Source organism: Oncorhynchus mykiss, chromosome 10 (assembly GCF_057628025.1).
Source record: "Oncorhynchus mykiss isolate SJ-2025 chromosome 10, ASM5762802v1, whole genome shotgun sequence".
Taxonomy (NCBI): Eukaryota; Metazoa; Chordata; class Actinopteri; order Salmoniformes; family Salmonidae; genus Oncorhynchus; species Oncorhynchus mykiss.
Window position 1 is genome coordinate 55508202 of NC_143031.1, and position 20806 is coordinate 55529007.

The 20806-nt window shown below is 41.8% G+C and overlaps 1 protein-coding gene across 2 annotated transcripts in view; it reads right to left on the reverse strand.

Moving 5' to 3' along the window:
- Positions 1-19994, reverse strand: part of LOC110534297 (ubiquitin carboxyl-terminal hydrolase 53) — a 55670-nt gene extending 35676 nt beyond the window's left edge. The window contains exons 1-8 of one of the 2 annotated variants that reach the window (XM_021619071.3): positions 19251-19994; positions 15236-15426; positions 14799-14974; positions 14471-14563; positions 13916-14050; positions 11603-11716; positions 10923-11005; positions 5853-5958 (exon numbers count right to left, since the gene is read on the reverse strand). In XM_021619071.3, the coding sequence (XP_021474746.2) occupies positions 5853-5958; positions 10923-11005; positions 11603-11716; positions 13916-14050; positions 14471-14563; positions 14799-14974; positions 15236-15302 (774 nt within the window). In that variant the 5' untranslated portion in view covers positions 15303-15426; positions 19251-19994. The remainder of the gene's footprint in view (positions 1-5852; positions 5959-10922; positions 11006-11602; positions 11717-13915; positions 14051-14470; positions 14564-14798; positions 14975-15235; positions 15427-19250) is intronic. The other variant, XM_021619073.3, reaches the window with a different exon arrangement.
- Positions 19995-20806: the final 812 nt, after the last annotated feature.

Genomic DNA, 20806 nt, shown 5'->3' on the forward strand with positions numbered 1-20806 from the left:
CTTTATAAATGCTTTGAGCGACCAGTGTCACAAGATATGCTATTGGTAGATATTCCAGCAGTCTCAAAATGGCCCCTAGAATTTATCAATGGTTAAACAATAAGCACACAACACAGAGGATCTTTAAGAAAATATATTGAAAATGATATTCCAAAACAGTCACACTGCTGTAATAGTGTGATGTGTACCTTTATACAAATGCTGAGGAAAATAACGAAAATGCTAATATATGCACACACAGTGTTTTCGGAAAGTATTCATACCCCTTGACTTTTTCCACATTTTGTTACGTTACAGCCTTACTCTAAAATGGATTAAATAACAAAAAAATCCTCAGCAATCTATACACAATACCTCACAATGATAAAGCAAAAACAGTTTCTTAGTAATGTTTGCAAATGTATTTAAAAAAAACGTATATACCTTATTTACACAAGCATATATTAATGAGATTCGAAATTGAGCTCAGGTGCATCCTGTTTCCATTGATCATCCTTGAGATGATTCCACAACTTAATTGTCCACCTGTGGTAAATTCAATTGATTGGAAATAATTTTTAAAGGCACACACCTGTCTATATAAGGTCCAACAGTTGACAGTGCATGTCTGAGCGAAAACCAAGCCATGAAGTTGAAGGAAAGATCTGAGACAGGATTGTGTCAATTCATAGGTCTGGGGAAGGGTACCAAAAAATGTATGCAGGATTGAAGGTCCCCAAGAACACTGTGGCATCCATCATTCTTCAATGGAATAAGTTTGGAACCACCTAGGCTCTTCCTCTTCCAGGCCAAACTGAGCAATCTGGGGAGAAGGGCCTTGGTCAGGGAGGTGACGAAGAACCCAATTGTCACTCTGACAAAACTCTAGAGTTCCTCTGTGGAGATTGAAGAACCTTCCAGAAGGACAACCATCTCTGCAGCACTCCACCAATCAGTCCTTTATGGTAGACTGGGCAGATGAAAACACCTACTCAGTAAAAGGCACATGACAGCCCACTTGGAGTTTGCCAAAAGGCACCTAAATGACTCTCAGACCATGGGAAACAAAATTCTCTGGTCTGATGAAACCAAGACTGAACTCTTTAGGCTGAATGCCAAGTGTCATATCTGGAGGAAACCTGGCACCATCCCTACAGTGAAGCATTGTGGTGGCAGCATCATGCTGTGGGGCTGTTTTTCAGCGGCAGGGACTGGGGGCAAAGTACAGAGAGATCCTTGATGAAAACCTGCTCCAGATGGCTCAGGAATTCAGACTGGGGCGAAGGTTCACCTTCCAACAGGACAACAACCCTAAGCACACAGCCAAGACCATGCAGGAGTGGCCTCGAGACAAGTCTCTGAATGTCCTTGAGTGGCCCAGCCAGAGCCCGGCTTGAACCCGATTGAACTTCTCTGGAGAGACCTTGAAAATAGCTGTGCAGCAACATCTGATCTGCAGAGAAGAATGGGAGAAACTCCCCAAATACAGGTGTGCCAAGTTTGTAATGTCATACCCAAGAAGACTTGATGCTGTAGTCGGTGCCAAAGGTGCTTAAACAAAGTACTGAGTAAAGGGGTCTGAATACTTATGTAAATGTAATATTTCTGTTTTTACTTTTTATGAAATTAGCAAAAATGTCTAAAAACCTGTTTTTGCTTTGTCATTATGCGGTATTGTGTGTAAATTGATGATAAGAACAAAACAATTTAATACATTTTAGAATAAAGCTGTAACGTAAGAAAATGTGAAAAAAGTCAAGAGGTCTGAATACTTCCCGAAGGCACTGTCCGTGTTTTTTTTGGCAGTGACTTTTCTACCAAACCAAAGTGTGGATTGCAGTCACTCCTTTAGACAGTCGAATCTCAGTTAACCCAGAACTAAAACCTTGCGTGTTTGTGTTTGCGAAGTCTATCCTCGCAAAAGGAAACTCTCCGCCAAAGCAAAAGGAAACTCTCCGCCAAAGCAAAAGGAAACTCTCCGCCAAAGCAAAAGGAAACTCTCCGCCAAAGCAAAAGGAAACTCCGCCAAAGCAAAAGGAAACTATCCACCAAAGCAAAAGGAAACTATCCACCAAAGCAAAAGGAAACTCTCCACCAAAGCAAAAGGAAACTCTCCGCCAAAGCAAAAGGAAACTCTCCGCCAAAGGAAACTCTCCGCCAAAGCCCCTGGCCTCCTTCCGGTAATTTCGCCACACGCACGAAGCGGTCAACGTTTAAGCACTACATTCACCCATTCCTGGTACATCCAAATAATCAGTGACGAAAACCCAAACACTGAAACTACTCCTGCGAACAGATTATTTGGTTTACGCACAGAATTTATCCTCATGAAAAGGTCTACTTAGTGAAATGTCTCTGCCGCATTTAATCAAACCCCTCTGAATCAGAGAGATGGGGAGGGTTGCATTAATGAATCAACATCCTCGGCGCCCAGGGAACAATGGGTTAACGGTGTTGCTCAGGGGCAGAATGACAGATTTTTACCTTGTCAGCTCGGGGATTCGATCCAGCAACCTTCGGTAACTGGCCGAATGCTCCAACCCGCCAGGCTATCTACTGCCCAGAACAGTCCATATACTGCTTACGAGGTAAGGAAGCACATATCTGAATACATTATTCCGCTGAACTATCCCATTACGTTTAAAACCTTACTGCCTTTAAAAGACATGTAAAGTTGCTGCCAAACAAAGCCATGTGTGAATTTAGTCAGCGGTTAAAAGACTGAGGCACTGCAGGCATTTGAAGTTTATACATGTAACATTTCTAACTGCAAATCATACATGTAACATTTATACCTCAATCATATATCAGTAGTATTGAATAAATAAAAATCCACTAGTGAAAAATTGCTGTTGTGTGTAGGCTACATCTCCCTGTTTTATTTTTTTATTTTTTTTTTATTTTACCTTTATTTAACCAGGCAAGTCAGTTAAGAACAAATTCTTATTTTCAATGACGGCCTGGGAACAGTGGGTTAACTGCCTGTTCAGGGGCAGAACGACAGATTTGTACCTTGTCAGCTCGGGGGTTTGAACTCGCAACCTTCCGGTTACTAGTCCAACGCTCTAACCACTAGGCTACCCTGCCGCCCCATGATGATTATGATTATGATTATTTTGCGTTGGCGAGGTTGACAACATAAGCAGAACATTCCATTACAACGCTTCCTCAAGTCCTGACATCAGATGTTTGACTATATACACTGCTCAAAAAAAATAAAGGGAACACTTAAACAACACAATGTAACTCCAAGTCAATCACACTTCTGTGAAATCAAACTGTCCACTTAGGAAGCAACACTGATTGACAATAAATTTCACATGCTGTTGTGCAAATGGAATAGACAACAGGTGGAAATTATAGGCAATTAGCAAGACACCCCCAATAAAGGAGTGGTTCTGCAGGTGGGGACCACAGACCACTTCTCAGTTCCTATGCTTCCTGGCTGATGTTTTGGTCACTTTTGAATGCTGGCGGTGCTTTCACTCTAGTGGTAGCATGAGACGGAGTCTACAACCCACACAAGTGGCTCAGGTAGTGCAACTCATCCAGGATGGCACATCAATGCGAGCTGTGGCAAGAAGGTTTGCTGTGTCTGTCAGCGTAGTGTCCAGAGCATGGAGGCGCTACCAGGAGACGGGCCAGTACATCAGGAGACGTGGAGGAGGCCGTAGGATGGCAATAACCCAGCAGCAGGACCGCTACCTCCGCCTTTGTGCAAGGAGGAGCACTGCCAGAGCCATGCAAAATGACCTCCAGCAGGCCACAAATGTGCATGTGTCTGCTCAAACGGTCAGAAACAGACTCCATGAGGGTGGTATGAGGGCCCGATGTCCACAGGTGGGGTTTGTGCTTACAGCCCAACACCGTGCAGGACGTTTGGCATTTGCCAGAGAACACCAAGATTGGCAAATTCGCCACTGGCGCCCTGTGCTCTTCACAGATGAAAGCAGGTTCACACTGAGCACGTGACAGACTTGAGTCTGGAGACGCCGTGGAGAACGTTCTGCTGCCTGCAACATCCTACAGCATGACCGGTTTGGCGGTGGGTCAGTCATGGTGTGGGGTGGCATTTCTTTGTGGGGCCGCACAGCCCTCCATGTGCTCGCCAGAGGTAGCCTGACTGCCATTAGGTACCGAGATGAGATCCTCAGACCCCTTGTGAGACCATATGCTGGTGCGGTTGGCCCTGGGTTCCTCCTAATGAAAGACAATGCTAGACCTCATGTGGCTGGAGTGTGTCAGCAGTTCCTGCAAGAGGAAGGCATTGATGCTATGGACTGGCCCGCCCGTTCCCCAGACCTGAATCCAATTGAGCACATCTGGGACATCATGTCTCGCTCCATCCACCAACGCCACGTTGCACCACAGACTGTCCAGGAGTTGGCGGATGCTTTAGTCCAGGTCTGGGAGGAGATCCCTCAGGAGACCATCCGCCACCTCATCAGGAGCATGCCCAGGCGTTGTAGGGAGGCCACACACACTACTGAGCCTCATTTTGACTTGTTTTAAGGACATTACATCAAAGTTGGATCAGCCTGTAGTGTGGTTTTCCACTTAAATTTTGAGTGTGACTCCAAATCCAGACCTCCATGGGTTGATACATTTCATTTCCATTGATAATTTTTGTGTGATTTTGCTGTCAGCACATTCAACTATGTAAAGAAACATTTATTTAATAAGAATATTTCATTCATTCAGATCTAGGATGTGTTATTTTAGTGTTCCCTTTACTTTTTTGAGCAGTGTATTTTCTTAAAGACCCTCTGTATTGTGTGCTTATTGTTTAACCATTGATATGTTCTAGGGGCCATTTTGAGACCTTCAGGAGCATCAGGTACTGCTGGAATGTCTACCAATGGCCAACTTTTTGTGAGAAATTACACTGGTATCTCAAAATATTTATTAAGTATTTTTAAGATATAAATAGCTCACACTACTAGACGAGGCCATGCAAAAATACTTAACTAAGGAATAGAAATACATTAAACATATTTTAAACGGAGTAATGATTAATAAATGATGAATAAACTATTTACTAATCCTTTATAATTATTATTTACATGTTGTTAATTATTCTTAATGTTGTTAATATGAAAAATGTAAAACAACTTTCATTACAGAAAATACAAAAATAGCTTTAATATCTAACTTTAAGAATCCTGTGTGATATGATTTTATTTTTCCCAGGCACAGTAGAAAGGGTTAATGGAACATAGCACTTTCACCAGGGCTGACGCACATTGAAGTGGTAGACCAGTGCTAGCCAATCGAGATGAGAGAGCAACAGTGGATAAGCCTTAACTGCTATTTATATCCCTAGCACTAGTCTGGCAGCCTTTCCTTCAGGCCTGTTCCCATCATAATGTCACACAGCAGAATACAGACAGTAGAAATCAGCTCGATGCGGGTTTGAATGAAATAATGTCTGGATCTGCATTCACTTGCTTTGGGATACTGCAGGTACAGTAGCTATAATATATTGTTCTGATGGTCATACTTTAAGGGTTCAGTTCAATAAAACAGTATTGTAGTATTTAAAGAGTAGCGTTGACTGTGAAGAAGTTTCCCATTGTATTTTATATCACAGAATGTTTTTGATACTGATAGAATAGCTGGTAGAATCCATTCATACTGAACATTGCTTCAGTAAGGGACTCACACAGTTCAGAAAGCATAAAAAAATCCATTGGAGTCATGTACTGCTCGAAGCTGGGATGACTTCCTCTAAATGACACATTGCAGTCACATTGTTCAGCACCAACTTTATGGCTGCATAGATAACAACATGGCCACATGTCAAAAACAAATATATCACATTGGATATTCGACTTCAAACTATGTTTCACAATGAAAATGAGCTAGCAACATACTGGACAGTTCCGTAGGTCACCGATGGTGTTTGCCGCCTGCAGCAATTCCCCGAACATGTCCGACCGAAGCCTGTCGTTCTTCCCCAGGACGTGGCCCACCTGTTGGCTGGGACACAGAGGAGGCGGGATAATAGGGGTGTCTTTCTGCACTGTAAATCACATAAGCCTTATCCAAAACTAACAGCAAGTGGAAGAGGAACAATGTATGCAGTGACCCTTAGCAGGCTAGTACGGTCACACTTTACATTAGTGCCTTACAGCCCTTATTACTGTGTAATTATTTCTGTAAGTACAGTACAGTCACTGTGTAGTTACTACACTGTACTGACACACTGTACTTACCACACACAAGTTAAACAGTTATAATAACATTGTAGTGTAAAGTCTTACCTACCACTAGCACATTATGCAGTTGGAGTACTTTGGAACTAATAGTTTAGTTGGACGACCAACTAGAGCAGTAGGTCTATTCTATAACTAGCTGTGCTTACACACCTAGTACAAGGCATTCGCATAGGTTATTGCCTTAATAGTTATCGTAGAATGATGCCTATGCACTGTCAAATCAAATGTTGTCAAATCAAATGTTATTTGTCGCATGCTTCATAAAACAACAGGTGAAATGCTTACGTACAGGTTTTTCCCAACAATGCAGAGAGAAAAATATAGAAAAAATAATAACACAAGGAATACATACACAATGAGTAATGATAACTTGCTTAGACACTAAGTGTACACAACATTAGGAACACCTGCTCTTTTCATGACATAGACTGACCAGGTGAACCCAGGTGAAAGCTATGATCCCTTATTGCTATCACCTGTTAAATCCACTTCAATCAGTATAGATGAAGGGGGGAGACAGGTTAAATAATTATTTTAAGCCATAAGACAATTGAGACATGGATTGTATATGTGTGCCATTCAGAGGGTGAATGGGCAAGACAATATATTTAAGTGCCTTTGAAAGTGGTATGGTAGTAGTTGCCAGGCATATCCGTTTGAGTGTGTCAAGAACTGCAACGTTGCTGGGTTTTTCACACTCAATAGTTTCCCTTCTGTATCAAGAATGGTTCACCACCCAAAGGATATCCAGGCCAGCATCCCTGTGGAACGCATTCGGCACCTTGTAGTCCATGCCCTGACAAATTGAGGTTATCGATGTGCAGGGGTACGAGGTAATTGAAGTAGATACATTATTTATACAAAAGTATGTGAACACCCCTTCAAATTACTGTATTCTGCTATTTCAGTCACACCTGTGCACACAGCCATGCAATCTCCATAGACAAACATTGGCAGTAGAATGGCCTTACAGAAGAGCTCAGTGACTTTCAACATGGCACCGTCATAGGATGTCACCTTTCCAACAAGTCAATTTGTCAAATTTCTGCCCTGCTAGAGATGCCGCGGTCAACTGTAGGTGCTGTTATTGTGAAGTAAAAACGTCTAGGAGCAACAACAGCTCAGCAGCAAATTGTTAGGTCACAAGCTCAAAGAACGGGAATGCCCCCGAATGCTGAAGTGCCCAGCGCGTAAAAATCGTCTGTCCTCGGTTGCAACACTCACTACATACAATAACTGTTCGTAGGGAGCTTCATGAAATAGGTTTCCATGGCCGAGCAGCCGCACACAAGCCTAAGATCACCATGCACAATGTCAAGCGTCAGCTGGAATGGTGTAAGCGCGCCGTCATTGGACTCTGGAGCATTGGAAATGTGTTCTTTGGAGTGATGAATCATGCTTCACCATCTGGAAGTCCGAATGACAAATTTGGGTTTGGCGGACGCCAGGAGAATGCGACCTGCCCCAATGCATGGTGCCGATTGTAAAGTTTGGTAGAGGAGGAATAATGGGGCTGTTTTTATGATTTGGGCTAGGCCCCTTTGTTACAGTGAAGGGAAATCTTAATGCTACAGCATACAATGACATTAATCTAGACGATTCTGTGCTTCCAACTTTTTGGCAAGAGTTTGGGGAAGGCCCTTTCCTGTTTCAGCATGACAATACCCCCGTGCAAAAGTGAGGTCCATACAGAAATGGTTTGTCGAGGTCGGTGAGGAAGAACTTGACAGGCCTGCACTGACCCTGACCTCAACTCCATCAAACACATTTGGGATGAATTGGAATGCAGACTGCGAGTAAGGCCTAATCGCCCAACATCAGTGCCCGCAGCAGTACCCGCAGCAATGTTCCAACATCTAGTGGAAAGCCTTCACAGAAGAGTGGAGGCTGTTATAGCAGCAAAGGGACCAACTCCATATTAATGCCCATGATTATGGAATGAGATGTTCGACGAGCAGGTGTCCACATACTTTTGGCCATGTATTGTATGTACATATAGGTAGGGGTAAAGTGACTAGGCATCAGGATATATTATAAACAGTAGCAGCAGTGTATGTGATGAGTCAAAATAGTTAGAAGAGCTAGTGCAAAGAGGGTCAATGCAGATAGTCCGGGTAGCTATTTGTTGAACTATTTAGTAGTCTTATGGCTTGTGGGTAGTTTACGGTCCTGTTGGTTACAGACTGGGTGCATCGGGACCACTTGCCGTGCGGTAGCAGAGAGTAAAGTCTATGACTTGGGTGGTTGGAATTTTTGTTAATTTATAAGGCCTTCTTCTGACATCGCCTGGTATAGGCGTCCTGGATGGCAATGCCATGCGTAGCACCTTGCGGTCGGATGCCAAGCAGTTGCCATACAAAGTGGTGATGCAGCCAGTCAAGATGCTCTCAATGGTGCAGCTGTAGAACTTTTTGAGGATCTGAAGGCCCCTGCCAAATCTTTTCAGCCTCCTGAGGGGGAGGACTGTGTTGGTGTGTAACTTGAAGCTCTTGAAGCTCTCAAACGAGCTGATCATGTAGTTCATGATCAGCTCGTTTGTCTTGCTGATGTTGAGGGAGAGGTTGTTTTCCTGGCACCACACTACCAGGTCACAGACCTCCTCTCTATAGGCGGCAGGGTAGCCTAGTGGTTAGAGCCGGAAGGTTGCAAGTTCAAACCCCCGAGCTAACAAGGTACAAATCTGTCGTTCTGCCCCTGAACAGGCAGTTAACCTACTGTTCCTAGGCCGTCATTGAAAACTCGGGGGTTTGAACTTGCAACCTTCTGGTTACTAGTCCAACGCTCTAACCACTAGGTCCAGAGTGCCTGGGATGATGGTGTTGATGTGAGCCATGACCAGACTTTCAAAGCATTTCATGGCTACAGATGTGTGAGTGCTACGTGCTACGGCGGGATAGCCATTTAGACAAGTTACCTTGGCATTCTTGGGCACAGGGAATATGGGGGTCTGCTTGAAACATGCATTTATTACAGACTGGGTCAGGGAGAGGTTGATATCAGTGAAAACACCAGACAGCTGGTCAGAACATGCTCTGACTAAGCATCCTCTGACTAAGCATCCTGGTAATCCATCTGGCCCCGCGGCCTTGTAAATGTTAACCTGTTTAAAGGTTTGACTCACATTGGCTGCGGAGAGCGAGATCACACAGTTGTCCAGAACTACTTCTGCACTCATGCATGGTTCAGTGTTGCTTGCCTCGAAGCATGCATAGACGGCATTTAGCTTGTCTGCTAGGCTTGTGTCACTGGGCAGCTCGAGGCTGGGTTTCACTTTGTAATCTGTGATAATGTGCAAGCATTGCTACATCCGACGAGTGTCAGAGCCGGCGTAGTAGGATTCGATACTAGTCTTGTATTGACGTTTTGCCTTTTTGATGGCTCCTAGAAGGTCTGTGGGATTTCTTATAAGCGTCCGGATCAGTATCTTGGTCCCTGAAAGCAGCAGCTCTTGCCTTTAGCTCAGTGAGGATGTTGCCCTTAATCCATGGCTTCTGGTTGGGATATGTACACTGTGGGGACGATGTCTTCGAGGCAATAATTAATAAAGCCAGTGACTGATGTGGCAAACTCCTCAACATTATCAGATGAATCCCGGAACATATTCCAGTCTGTGCTAGCAAAACAGTTCTGTAGCTTAGCATTCACTTCATCAGACCACTTCCGTATTGAGTGCATCACTGGTACTTCCTGTTTGAGTTTTTCTTGTAAGCAGGAATCAGGAGGATAGAGTTATGGTCAGATTTGCCAAAGGGAAGGTGAGGGAAACGCCTTGTACGGATTTCTGTGTGTGGAGTAAAGGTGATCTAGAGTTGTGTTGCCTCTAGTTGCACAGGTGACATGATGGTAAAATTAGTTAAAACAAAAAGTGCCCCCCCTGGAAAAACACCCCCTCTGGATGAGAATTTTCTTGTTTGCTTATGGCCCTATACACCTTGTTGAGTGTGGTCATAGTGCCAGCATCAGTTTGTGGTGGTAAATAGACAGCTATCAAAAATCTAGATGATAACACTCTTGGTAAATAGTATGGTGTGCAGCTTATTATGAGGTATTCTAACTCAGGTGAGCAAAAATCTGCCACTTTCTTAACATTAGAGATTGATCACCAGCCGTTGTTAATAAAGAGACACACCCCTCCCCCCCTCTCATCTTACCCGAAGCTGCTGTCTGATCTTGATTGTGCATGGAAAAGCCAGTGAGGTGTATATTATCCAAGTTTGTTCAGTCACGACTTCGAGAAACATAGGATATTATGGTTCTTCAGGTTCCATTGATAGGATAGTCTCGAACGGAGCTCGTCCAGTTTGTTATGTAGTGATTGTACATTCGCCTACAAAACAGAGGGCAATGACGTTCTAGATGCTCGCTGACATAGCTTAATCATGACTCTGCCTCGCTTGCCTCTCTTTCTCCGCCTGTTCCTCTTTCGAATCCCGGCGATCCGGGCCTGGTCCGGGGTAAGCATAATGTCCAGAGTTGCCGACTCATTGTAGTAGAAATGTTTTTCCAAATCGAGGTTAGTGATCGCTGTTCTGATGTCCAGAAGCTGTTTTCGGTCACAGGAAATGATGGTGGAAATAAGTTAAGATCAGCGTAAAAAAACACAAAATATTAGGAGCCCGTAAGACGGCAGCTATCCACTGCAGCGCCATCTCACCAGAGAATCCAATTTTGGCTTAGGGCAAAGATTCAGTTCAGTTTGACAAGTTTCTTAGAGGAAGTACTTACCACAGGGCTGTGGTGGAAACATAATGCACTAGCTCTGTGAAAGGAAGGGGGTCCGAGGAGGCGCCACAACTACGACATACAAACTGTAGGTGGAGAAAAACAAGGTTCATGTCAAATTAAAATAACAGAATAACTATAGAGAAAGTTGAAATTGGAAATCCGACGATATGTGTATAGGCCTAATCAGATTGGCCTTCGGGTCATCTATATACAGTATATTTGACAAAATCTCATTTATGCTTTAAAAAAAAAAACATCTTCCCTTAGCTGTGTATGTTTGCTGTGTGTATGCTTTTATTTATGCATGTATATGTCTTTCTTAAGTGGTGTAAGAATTCCCCATCGGGGACAATAAAGATCTATTGAATTGACTTGGTTTAATAATATTTTTGTTGTTAGTGAGTATCTCACTATTGGGTAACACTTTACTTAAGGCATACAGTATTATTACTTGTTACAAGAATGTATAAGTCCTTATAACTGTTTTATAAAGGAACTTATTAAATGCTACATCTTTTTATGTGGAAATGTATCAACTGAAAATGGCTGAAAATAGCAGTTTCATTATAAGATGAAAACACATTATAAACACTTCATAAATACTGATTGTTATCCAATAGTCTGTATGTCTCTCCTTTTCCCTCTTCCCAATCAACAGTGGAATAAATACATCACATTACCTGTTCATAAAGTGTCATGGCAAACTTCTGGTGGGTAATGCAGGACTTGGATGTGCAGGTCTCAGTCGCTGTGTCAGAAACTATGTGCAGGTGAATCCTCTCCAGAATGTTCTCCTTGTGCACCAAGAATGAAACAAAATGAGGTCAGACATCTGAAGTCAGTTACTGTTAAGAGTTTTCCATTACATCCTTAGCATATGAAGTCCAAACTATCCTGATACACATATTTGTGAGTAAAAACATAACAGTGTACACTGAGTGTACAAAACATTAAGAACACCTTCCTAATATTGAGTTGCACTTGTAGTCCATGCCTCAATTCGTCAGACCATGGACTATAAGGTGTCGAAAGCATTCCACAGGGATGATGGTCCATGTTGACTCCAATTCTTCCCACAGTTATGTGGCTTTAAGTTAAGTTTGCTGGATGTCCTTTGGGTGGTGGACAATTCTCGATACACACGGCAAACTGTTGAGCGTGAAAAACCTAGCAGTGATGCAGTTATTGACACACTCAAACCGGTGCGCCTGGCACCTACTACCACACACCGTTCAAAGGCACTTCAATCTTTTGTCTTGGCCATTCACCCTCTGAATGGGACACATCTGTCCATAATGAAGCGAGGCTCTGCCTTCTTAACAATACTATCCACAAGACAGGTCCTACAGGCCATAGTTTTGTCGCACCTGGACTACTGTTCAGTCGTGTGGTCAGGTGCCACAAAGAGGGACTTAGGAAAATTACAATTGGCTCAGAACAGGGCAGCACGGCTGGCCCTTAAATGTACACGGGCAGCTAACATTAATGATATGCATGTCAATCTCTCATGGTTCAAAGTGGAGGAGAGATTGACTTCATCACTACTTGTTTTTGTAAGAGGTGTTGACAAGCTGAATGCACCGAGCTGTTTAAACTACTCCAGTAGTACAAAGCTCGGAGACCCATGCATACCTCGCAAGAGATGTCTTCACAATCCCCAAGTCCAGAACAGACTATGGGAGGTGCACAGTACTACATAGAGCCATGACTACATTGAACTATATTCCACATCAGGTAACTGATGCAAGCAGTAGAATCAGATTTTTTTTTAAGATAAAAAAACATCTTATGGAACAGCGGGGAGTGTAAAGAGACACACACACACACACACAGGTACAGACACACGCATACGCACACAGGCACTAGCACACGCACTCCCCACACACGTACATTGTAATATTGTTGTATGGTGGTATTATACATTTTGTATTGTAGATATGTAGTGGTGGTACAGTATAATGTTATAGGATGTACTGTTTTATCTATGTGTAATGTAAGTGCCGTAATGTGCTTGGACCCCAGGAAGACCCCTTTGCAGCAGATAATGGGGATCCCTAATAAATACAAATACATACACAATCCATGTCCCAATTGTCTCAAAGCTTCTTTAACCTGTCTCCTCCCCTTTATCTACACTGATTGAAGTGGTGACATCAATAAGGGATCATAGATTCCATCTGTTCAGTCTATGTCATGGAAAGAGCAGGTTTTCCTAATGTTTGGTACACTCAGTGTATATTAAATCATTTATCTCGCACTATCCGTTTAAAATGACTGTTCACTGATATATTATGTTGAATTTTAATGACTATCAATGGCCATGCTAATGTTAGCCGAAAATGCTAACATGCAAAGTAAGCATACAGAAATATTAAACAAGTACTTCAATCCTGATTCAGTGGTGAACTATTAATATACTGTGCAAAAATTCACATTTCAACTATGTAATCAATGAAACAATGTTAACAGAGTTGACCAAAAAGAAACTCAACTGCTCAAAATTTGAAATGTATTTTTTTTGCAGCATAGGAGAAATGTCATCTTGTCTTACCCCTGGCGTCTTCCTGGGTTGTTATGGTCTTCAGCTAAGATGGTACCATTGGACAGCTCTGGGAGAATCCCCAAATATCTCAGTTGGAGCTATAACCTTGTCTGTGCTAAGCAGAAAATACCCTCTGACCTCCTAGCTTCTGTTCTTTTAGCTCAGTGTTTCCCAAACCTCTCCTTAAAGTACCCCTAGCCGTTTGCCCTTATTTGATTTATTCCAGAACTATCACAGCTGACTTAACTGGTTAAGTGACTAGTTGAATCAGGTGTATTTGTACTGGAATACATAGAGTAGGCTGGGTTAGGGTTGCAAAATTACTTTTGGGAAAGTTACTGGAATTTAGCTAATTTAAGGGGTACCAAAGAAGAGTTTTGGGAAACTACTTTAGTTCAATAAAAAAGGCATTGCGACCGCTAAAAAAGAAAGCGCTACAGTTCTGACTTACAAAGCACTCTGCAGCGTCATCCATGTGGCCTAGTTGGAAGCGTTGCTCGTCCTTAAAGGTTTCGGCAAGGGCGTGGCGCAGGCTATCTGAAGGCAACGCTCGCTCTCGGCTCTCCTGGAACTGGCTGAAAATACTCTGCAGGGGGAAAATGCATCGTAGAGAATTACTTAGTACTGTAAGTTGCCTTACTTATCAAGTCACTAAGGGCCGGTTTCCTGGACCCAGAAAGAATGTTCAATGCAGTCCAGGATTAGTCTTAATTCTAGATGTGGAACACTGCCGACTAGGCACAGACGTCAATTTTACATCTATTTCATGTTGGATCAACGTTATTTTATTGAAATGAAGTGGAAAAAATATTGATTCAACCAGTGTGTTCCCAGTGGGTGGGTTTAAAATATCTATAATATCAATGGCTATTTTTGTTTAAATAGAAACATAATAACTATTCTACATTTAATGAGTGGTATGGTGAACTTGGACATCTTGTGATCTCTTGAATAAGTCATCAAACTAGGTGGAAGATGTATTGTGATGATGATATTATATACAAACCTTTAAAGCGCAGAAAATGCAGGCATCCCCTAGACAAAAATGACCAGGAAGCTGTCTCAAACTCCTCCTGAAAATGTCCAACTGCCATAGCACCTGTTCCGGTGAAATGACAGACAGGTCACATTTATATGTGTATTAATCGAACAAAATCTGTAACATAAAATGTTATTACTGTTTTAGTCCTACATGAAGTTATACATGAAACGTAGACCTAGGTCCTACTTAGAACATGGATACATCTTAATTCAGTAGTAATCTTGCCCCTTAGCCTTCCATAGGAAATAAGCTATGTTTAAACTATTGCATATTGACAAGGTTTAGCACTCACCTGTACGGCACTGTTGAGGAAGCAGCTATTCTGGCCTGGTTCGTTCAGCAGGCCTTTGGTGAGAGCCAGAGACAACATGCTCCCAGGCTGATAGGACTTCCCCAGACCCCCACCACCACCAACACCTCCAGGCTTTTTGAAGAGTTTGACCCATGCCAGAGAGTTAGAGCCTGACCCTGGAGGGAGAGTAGTCACCAGTTGTTTTTATGTTCTAATAGCAATGGGATATACAAATGTGGCTCTTGGACCAGGAGTTTAAGACCCCTGTTATGAGATATATCCATAGAAAACACTTTAATCATACAATACATCCTGAGGGGTAAGTCCTTATGTGTCCATGTAAATCTTAGAGAGGAAATAGCACTTGGCCACTGGTTATGATCATACATTGGGTTTGGTAGGATTTAGTGACTTGTGTGATGGGAGCTGTTGTTTACCTTCTCCGGAGAGTGGGGGAGGTTTGCCACAGCTGGACATACTGGGAAGAGGGAGCTGGCAGGCCATGGGACCAATCCATTACATCCCTGCCTCGCACTTCCAAAGAGATCCATTGAAGTCATTCCCAGGCTCATCCATAGGGAAGCTTTGGAATAGCACTATTGTACATTGAATGACAATGGGACCAAGTCTAAAGAGAGATGGGACAAATCGTTGGCTTTAAAAAAAAAACGTTGGGCAATGACGGCACAAACAGCACAAAGCATCATTCTGTTACCAAACTTTGCATCTGCTCTGTTCTACAAGTAAATGTGCTTTTGTAAAAAAAAAAATGCAGGAATTGTTAAAAGTAGTAGCCATTGGTTTTTGTTTGAAATACATTTTAAAGTGAAAAATCTGGTTCTCAATGTCACTCTGTTACCGTTGCATTGCCCTAATATTTAATAGCAGTGAGTTACCACTTAAGTTCTCATGTATCTAACTTGAATATTTTCCCTGTGTTCATTTTCAAATAGATTTTTTGAACAGATTAGGGAGATACAAATTAACAGTTGAAACAGTTTTTCAGTAAAATGCATCATAGTTTAAGCCAATTGTCAATGCTATTTGTGATACAATTTCCTGGTTTCCCATAGCCACCCCTTACTGGTGCTTGGTCCCCGCTCTGGCCCCCCATTAAAATACTGCTTAGAATCGCCCCTGCTATTATGTTGCGTTACTGCCATTGTTTTATCCTATGCCTTAATACATTGTTTATGACATTCTCAAAGTGTTAAGATTTTATTTTACATACACCTAAATAGAATCATGATGATGATAGTTATATAAGTGACTATAGATACTAGATACTAGTGACCACAGAGACTAGGCCTACAGTTGCAATGGCTTCTCTGTGTTGTGATTGACATGAGCTGGGTGGACAATGTTGGAACTGTATAGCTTACTTGGACACTGAATCAACAGTCAGTTCACAGGCCGTAGCTGCATTTTCAAGTCACGGGTTGTCACAGCACTGAAAAATACAGTTCACCCTGGCATTTCATCAAATTATTTAATCACTTTAGGACTGTGTGAAGGTCCGGCTACTCCCCATACCAAAACAGCACATATAGTTTGCTAACTAGGCCAATGAGGCTCCCTGCAGGGTTGGGGTCAATATGAATGGAAGTCAGTCGATTCTGGAAGTAAACTGACATTCCAAGCGAATAATTGAAAAAAGGGCATCTATTTACAATGACTTCTCAATTAACTGAAAAGTAGAAGATACACTACATGACCAAAAGTATGTGGACACCTGCTCGTCGAACATCTCATTCCAAAATCATGGGCATCAATATGGAGTTGGTCCCCTCTTTCCTGCTATAACAGCCTCCACTCTTCTGGAAAGGCTTTCAACTAGATGTTGAAACATTGCTGCGGGGACTTGATTCCATTCAGCCACAAGAGCATTAGTGAGGTTGGGCGAATCTGACGGATTCATCCATCAGACTGTCAGATGGTGAAGCGTTATTCATCACTCCAGAGAACACGTTTCCACTGCTCCAGAGTTCAATGGCTTTACACCACTCATGTGCAATAGTGCTCTTAGGCTTGTGTGCAGCTGCTCGGCCATGGAAATCCATTTCATGAAGCTCCTGACGAACAGTTATTCTGCTGACGTTGCTTCCAGAGGCAGTTTGGAACTCTGTAGTGAGAATTGCAACGGAGGACAGATGATTTTAACATGCTTCAGCACTCGGAGGTCCCATTCTTTGAGCTTGTGTGGCTACCACTTTGCTGCTGAGACGTTGTTGCTCCTAGATGTTTCCACTTCATAATAACAACACTTACAGTTGACCAGGGCAGCTCTAGCATGAAAGAAATTTGACCAACCGACTTGTTGGAAAGGTGGCATCCTATGACGGTGCCACGTTGAAACTCATGGAGCTCTTCAGTAAGGCCATTTATTTTTTATTTTTTTATTTAACCTTAATTTAACTAGGCAAGCCAGTTAAGAACAAATTCGGGGACGGGGGCTGGGATTAATAATAAAATTAATTAAATAAAATATAGGACAAAACACACATCACGACAAGAAATTCTTCTGCCAATGTTTGTCTATGGAGATTGCATTCCTGTCTGCTCGATGTTATACATCTGTCAGCAACGGGTGTGGACGAAATAGCCGAATCCACTAATTTGAAGGGGTGTCCACACACTTTTGTATATATAGTGTATTAAAAAAAAAAAAAATTAAATCATTGTTTTTATTTTTATTTTATTTAAATCACTTCCTGAATTGACTGCCTTCGATTCAAATTTACCCAAACATTACAGACAGGACAGGTTGTTGATCTTGTTGCTGAGCTGTGATGCTGCCGAGTCTTGATGTTTTCCAGGAATCCACAGAATTAATTCCATATGAAGTAGGATTAGGCCTCGGCCAAGTAATAAGCCTAATAGCCTACAGGTAGGTAACCCAGAAGCACATTACAAAACCTTTGCTCCCAGGTTGCTCTTATAGGAGTGTAATAACACTGTAATTGCACTTTATTCTACATTGAACTCCATCTCTATCACTATGTGATTGTAAAGCATTACTAAAATAATATGTTATTACAATGTTGTTATTGTAGTAATTACAGTGTTAATACACAGGTATAAGAGCAAAAATAATGGAAATGTTACCGGTAAAGCATCTCATCCTCTTCTCTAAGAGTTGGCTATGGACTATCACTTTAATGTTTCTAATCCATAAAGACACTGCTATATAACACATAATATTTTATATTCTATAATATTTTCTGGGTCCAACCAGCCACATTTTTCTTGGAAGATGGTTATCCTCCTTCTGTCTGACAATGTAGTCAGATGTGCCATGGAAACAATGAGCAGGATGAATTATACCTCCCATTAATACTGTATCTGTGTCCCAAATGGCACCCTATTCCCTTTGAAGTTCTCTACTTTTGACCAGGACCCATACGGAACTATATGGGGAATAGGGTGCCATTTGGGATGCATCCAATAGCTCCTACTAATAGCCATGTATTAAACAAGAAGCCCTGTATTAAGACATATAAATCCCAACCCAAAGTACTCTACAAACCTACTTCAGGGATCATACAAGAGCTAGAGGCAATAGCACCAGCATTCCATCTGATATTGTTTCATAACTACCTAGATGTAGGGGCTAGAGGATGTTTGCTTCTGGAGAGGGCTGCAGCTTGGTTTGAAAAAGCTATAAGCCCTGTCCAGAAACAACCTGTTAGCCACTAATGCAGATCTGAAAGGTTTGGATAAGAATAAGCAACATGACAGAACATCCCACCTATCGATACATTACTTTAGGTATGCATGAAATTAGATGTGTTTTTTTGTGAACTATCCTTTCACATTATGTTTGCCATCACTGACTTAAGCATAATATCTAACTGCATCTGTAGTTGACCCATGTTTCTCCTTATTTTTGCTATTTGCAAATAATATGTTTTTGCTTGTAAGAATCAAATATTTACAAAATGTGCAAGATGTTTACTGGATACACTAGATACACTGCCTTCAATTCGAATTGAGCCCAACCCTGGTGTCCAGGCTAGTTATCCAGCCCATGTTGTGACCAAAAAGTGGTACAGTATACATATGAACCTGAATAATCACAAGCAAATAGACGTGAACAAATATTATTCAATGTGTTTATCTGCACATGTGGTGTATTCTTCAAATAGAAAAATGATGCTTATCAAAGCCCTATAATTATAACCTAAACCTTCATATGATTTAATTTAGCCGAAAATTCTCCATCCTTGCATGCACTGTATTAATCGAAATAGCGAGGGGTTTACACGAACATGAGGGACTTTTCTACCACGCATAGGGCTACTTCAGATGCCATTACATATCGTGCAATTTACACCTGTTAGGACGCATGCGTGTTATGGGGGAACCGCTTTATTTACCGCAACTCGCATCACTGCATCACAGAAAAACATACCCGTTCGATACAAAATGTCATAGCACACATGCAATACTCACCGTATCTCGTCGATGATATTTGGCCGATATAATAGATCTCCCAAAGCAGCTTAGTTGTCAACATTAGATTGCCACAAGTTTTGTCCCGTAAAAATCCTATAAGCAAAAATGACTGCAATAGACTACACAGACACGCTCGTGGATGTCAGGTAGTACTGGTGGATGGAATCTGTGGGCAAATGCAGTATTAAGGCCTGCATAGCTACAATAAATTCCTACGTTAGTGCAGTGATACAATTCCAACCCGCATTTTAACCGTCATACCCGAATACTTTTTAGCTCTTGTCTTATTCTAGCCTGACAATTTTCTTGCTGTTTTGACGTTTTCGGTTCAACAGCGGAATTCATTTCGGGAAATAAATCCAGCAGCGGTCTATGCCTGAATGTCATCCGCAGATTAGTGATGTTTTGAGAGTTGCGAGGTCAAAATCCGCCCCTAGTGTACAGTAGCCTAATGCAATTCCAAAAGAGAAATTTCGGCCGCATGGGCGCATTTGATAGCAAATTGCTTGTCTCGCAGAGCAGACAAGCATTCGGCGTTTGGTTTGTCCCATTTGAGGTGAGACTAGAAATCACATGACTCAAAAAACTGTTTCACAATAATGCTGACTGCAGCATGTAACGTGGCAATATTCTAGGTTTACTATATTAAGCTATGTTTTGACGTTTGCAATTATAAAATGCAATTATCTGAAGACCATGTTCATTGTCATCCAAGTAAAGTCATATCTTATTAAAAAAAAATCATGACAGCTTTGACAGAAACAGGAAGTGTCGTTGTAATTTTATAAATGCCAACATAAGACATGGGATTTTTTTGTGTAGGTAAAATTAATTATGCGGGAAATGGTGGTGGAAATGCCTTTATAGATAACTATTGATAGAATTCCGTTCATATATGAAAGTAAATATGGAGTCATGATGATGTGGTGTGTGGTCCTCACACTACGAATAGGGAAACCACACAGTTTATTAGGCTACAGATGAAATCAATTATGATGAACTTCACAGGGTGGTGAAAGTGCACAGAGGGTCTTATTCTGGTGACATGATGATGCTTGACTGCCATTTGACAAATCAAAATATTCTCGCTCTTATCCATAATAATCTGATCATGTAGACTAGCCAACCCGCACAGCCTACCTGCACTGTATATGCGAGCTGTTGGGTAGAGCGCAGGCGCCAAGACCAGATTTGGCACATTTGCTCTTTAACACAACAGTTTTTGTGACAAAACTATTGGTAGAGTTGAAAATGCAATGGAAACAAATTGAACTTTAGATTTTTATTTGGTACATGAAAAATTAAGCAAAAAAGCTAATTCTGTGTGCACTACCTCATCACACACTGATTTTTATCTGCAACAAGTCCGTTTGATGGAAACATACTGTACCACTGGTGGGAAAATGAACATATATTCCGTGTATTCTGGAATATCCGAATGAAAATCTGTCCCCAATTGGATACAAACCTTGCTACTGTCAAGACACTATTATTGTTATAATGTTAAAACAGCATACTTGTTTAAAATGAATGTACTTTCAAATATTACAAAA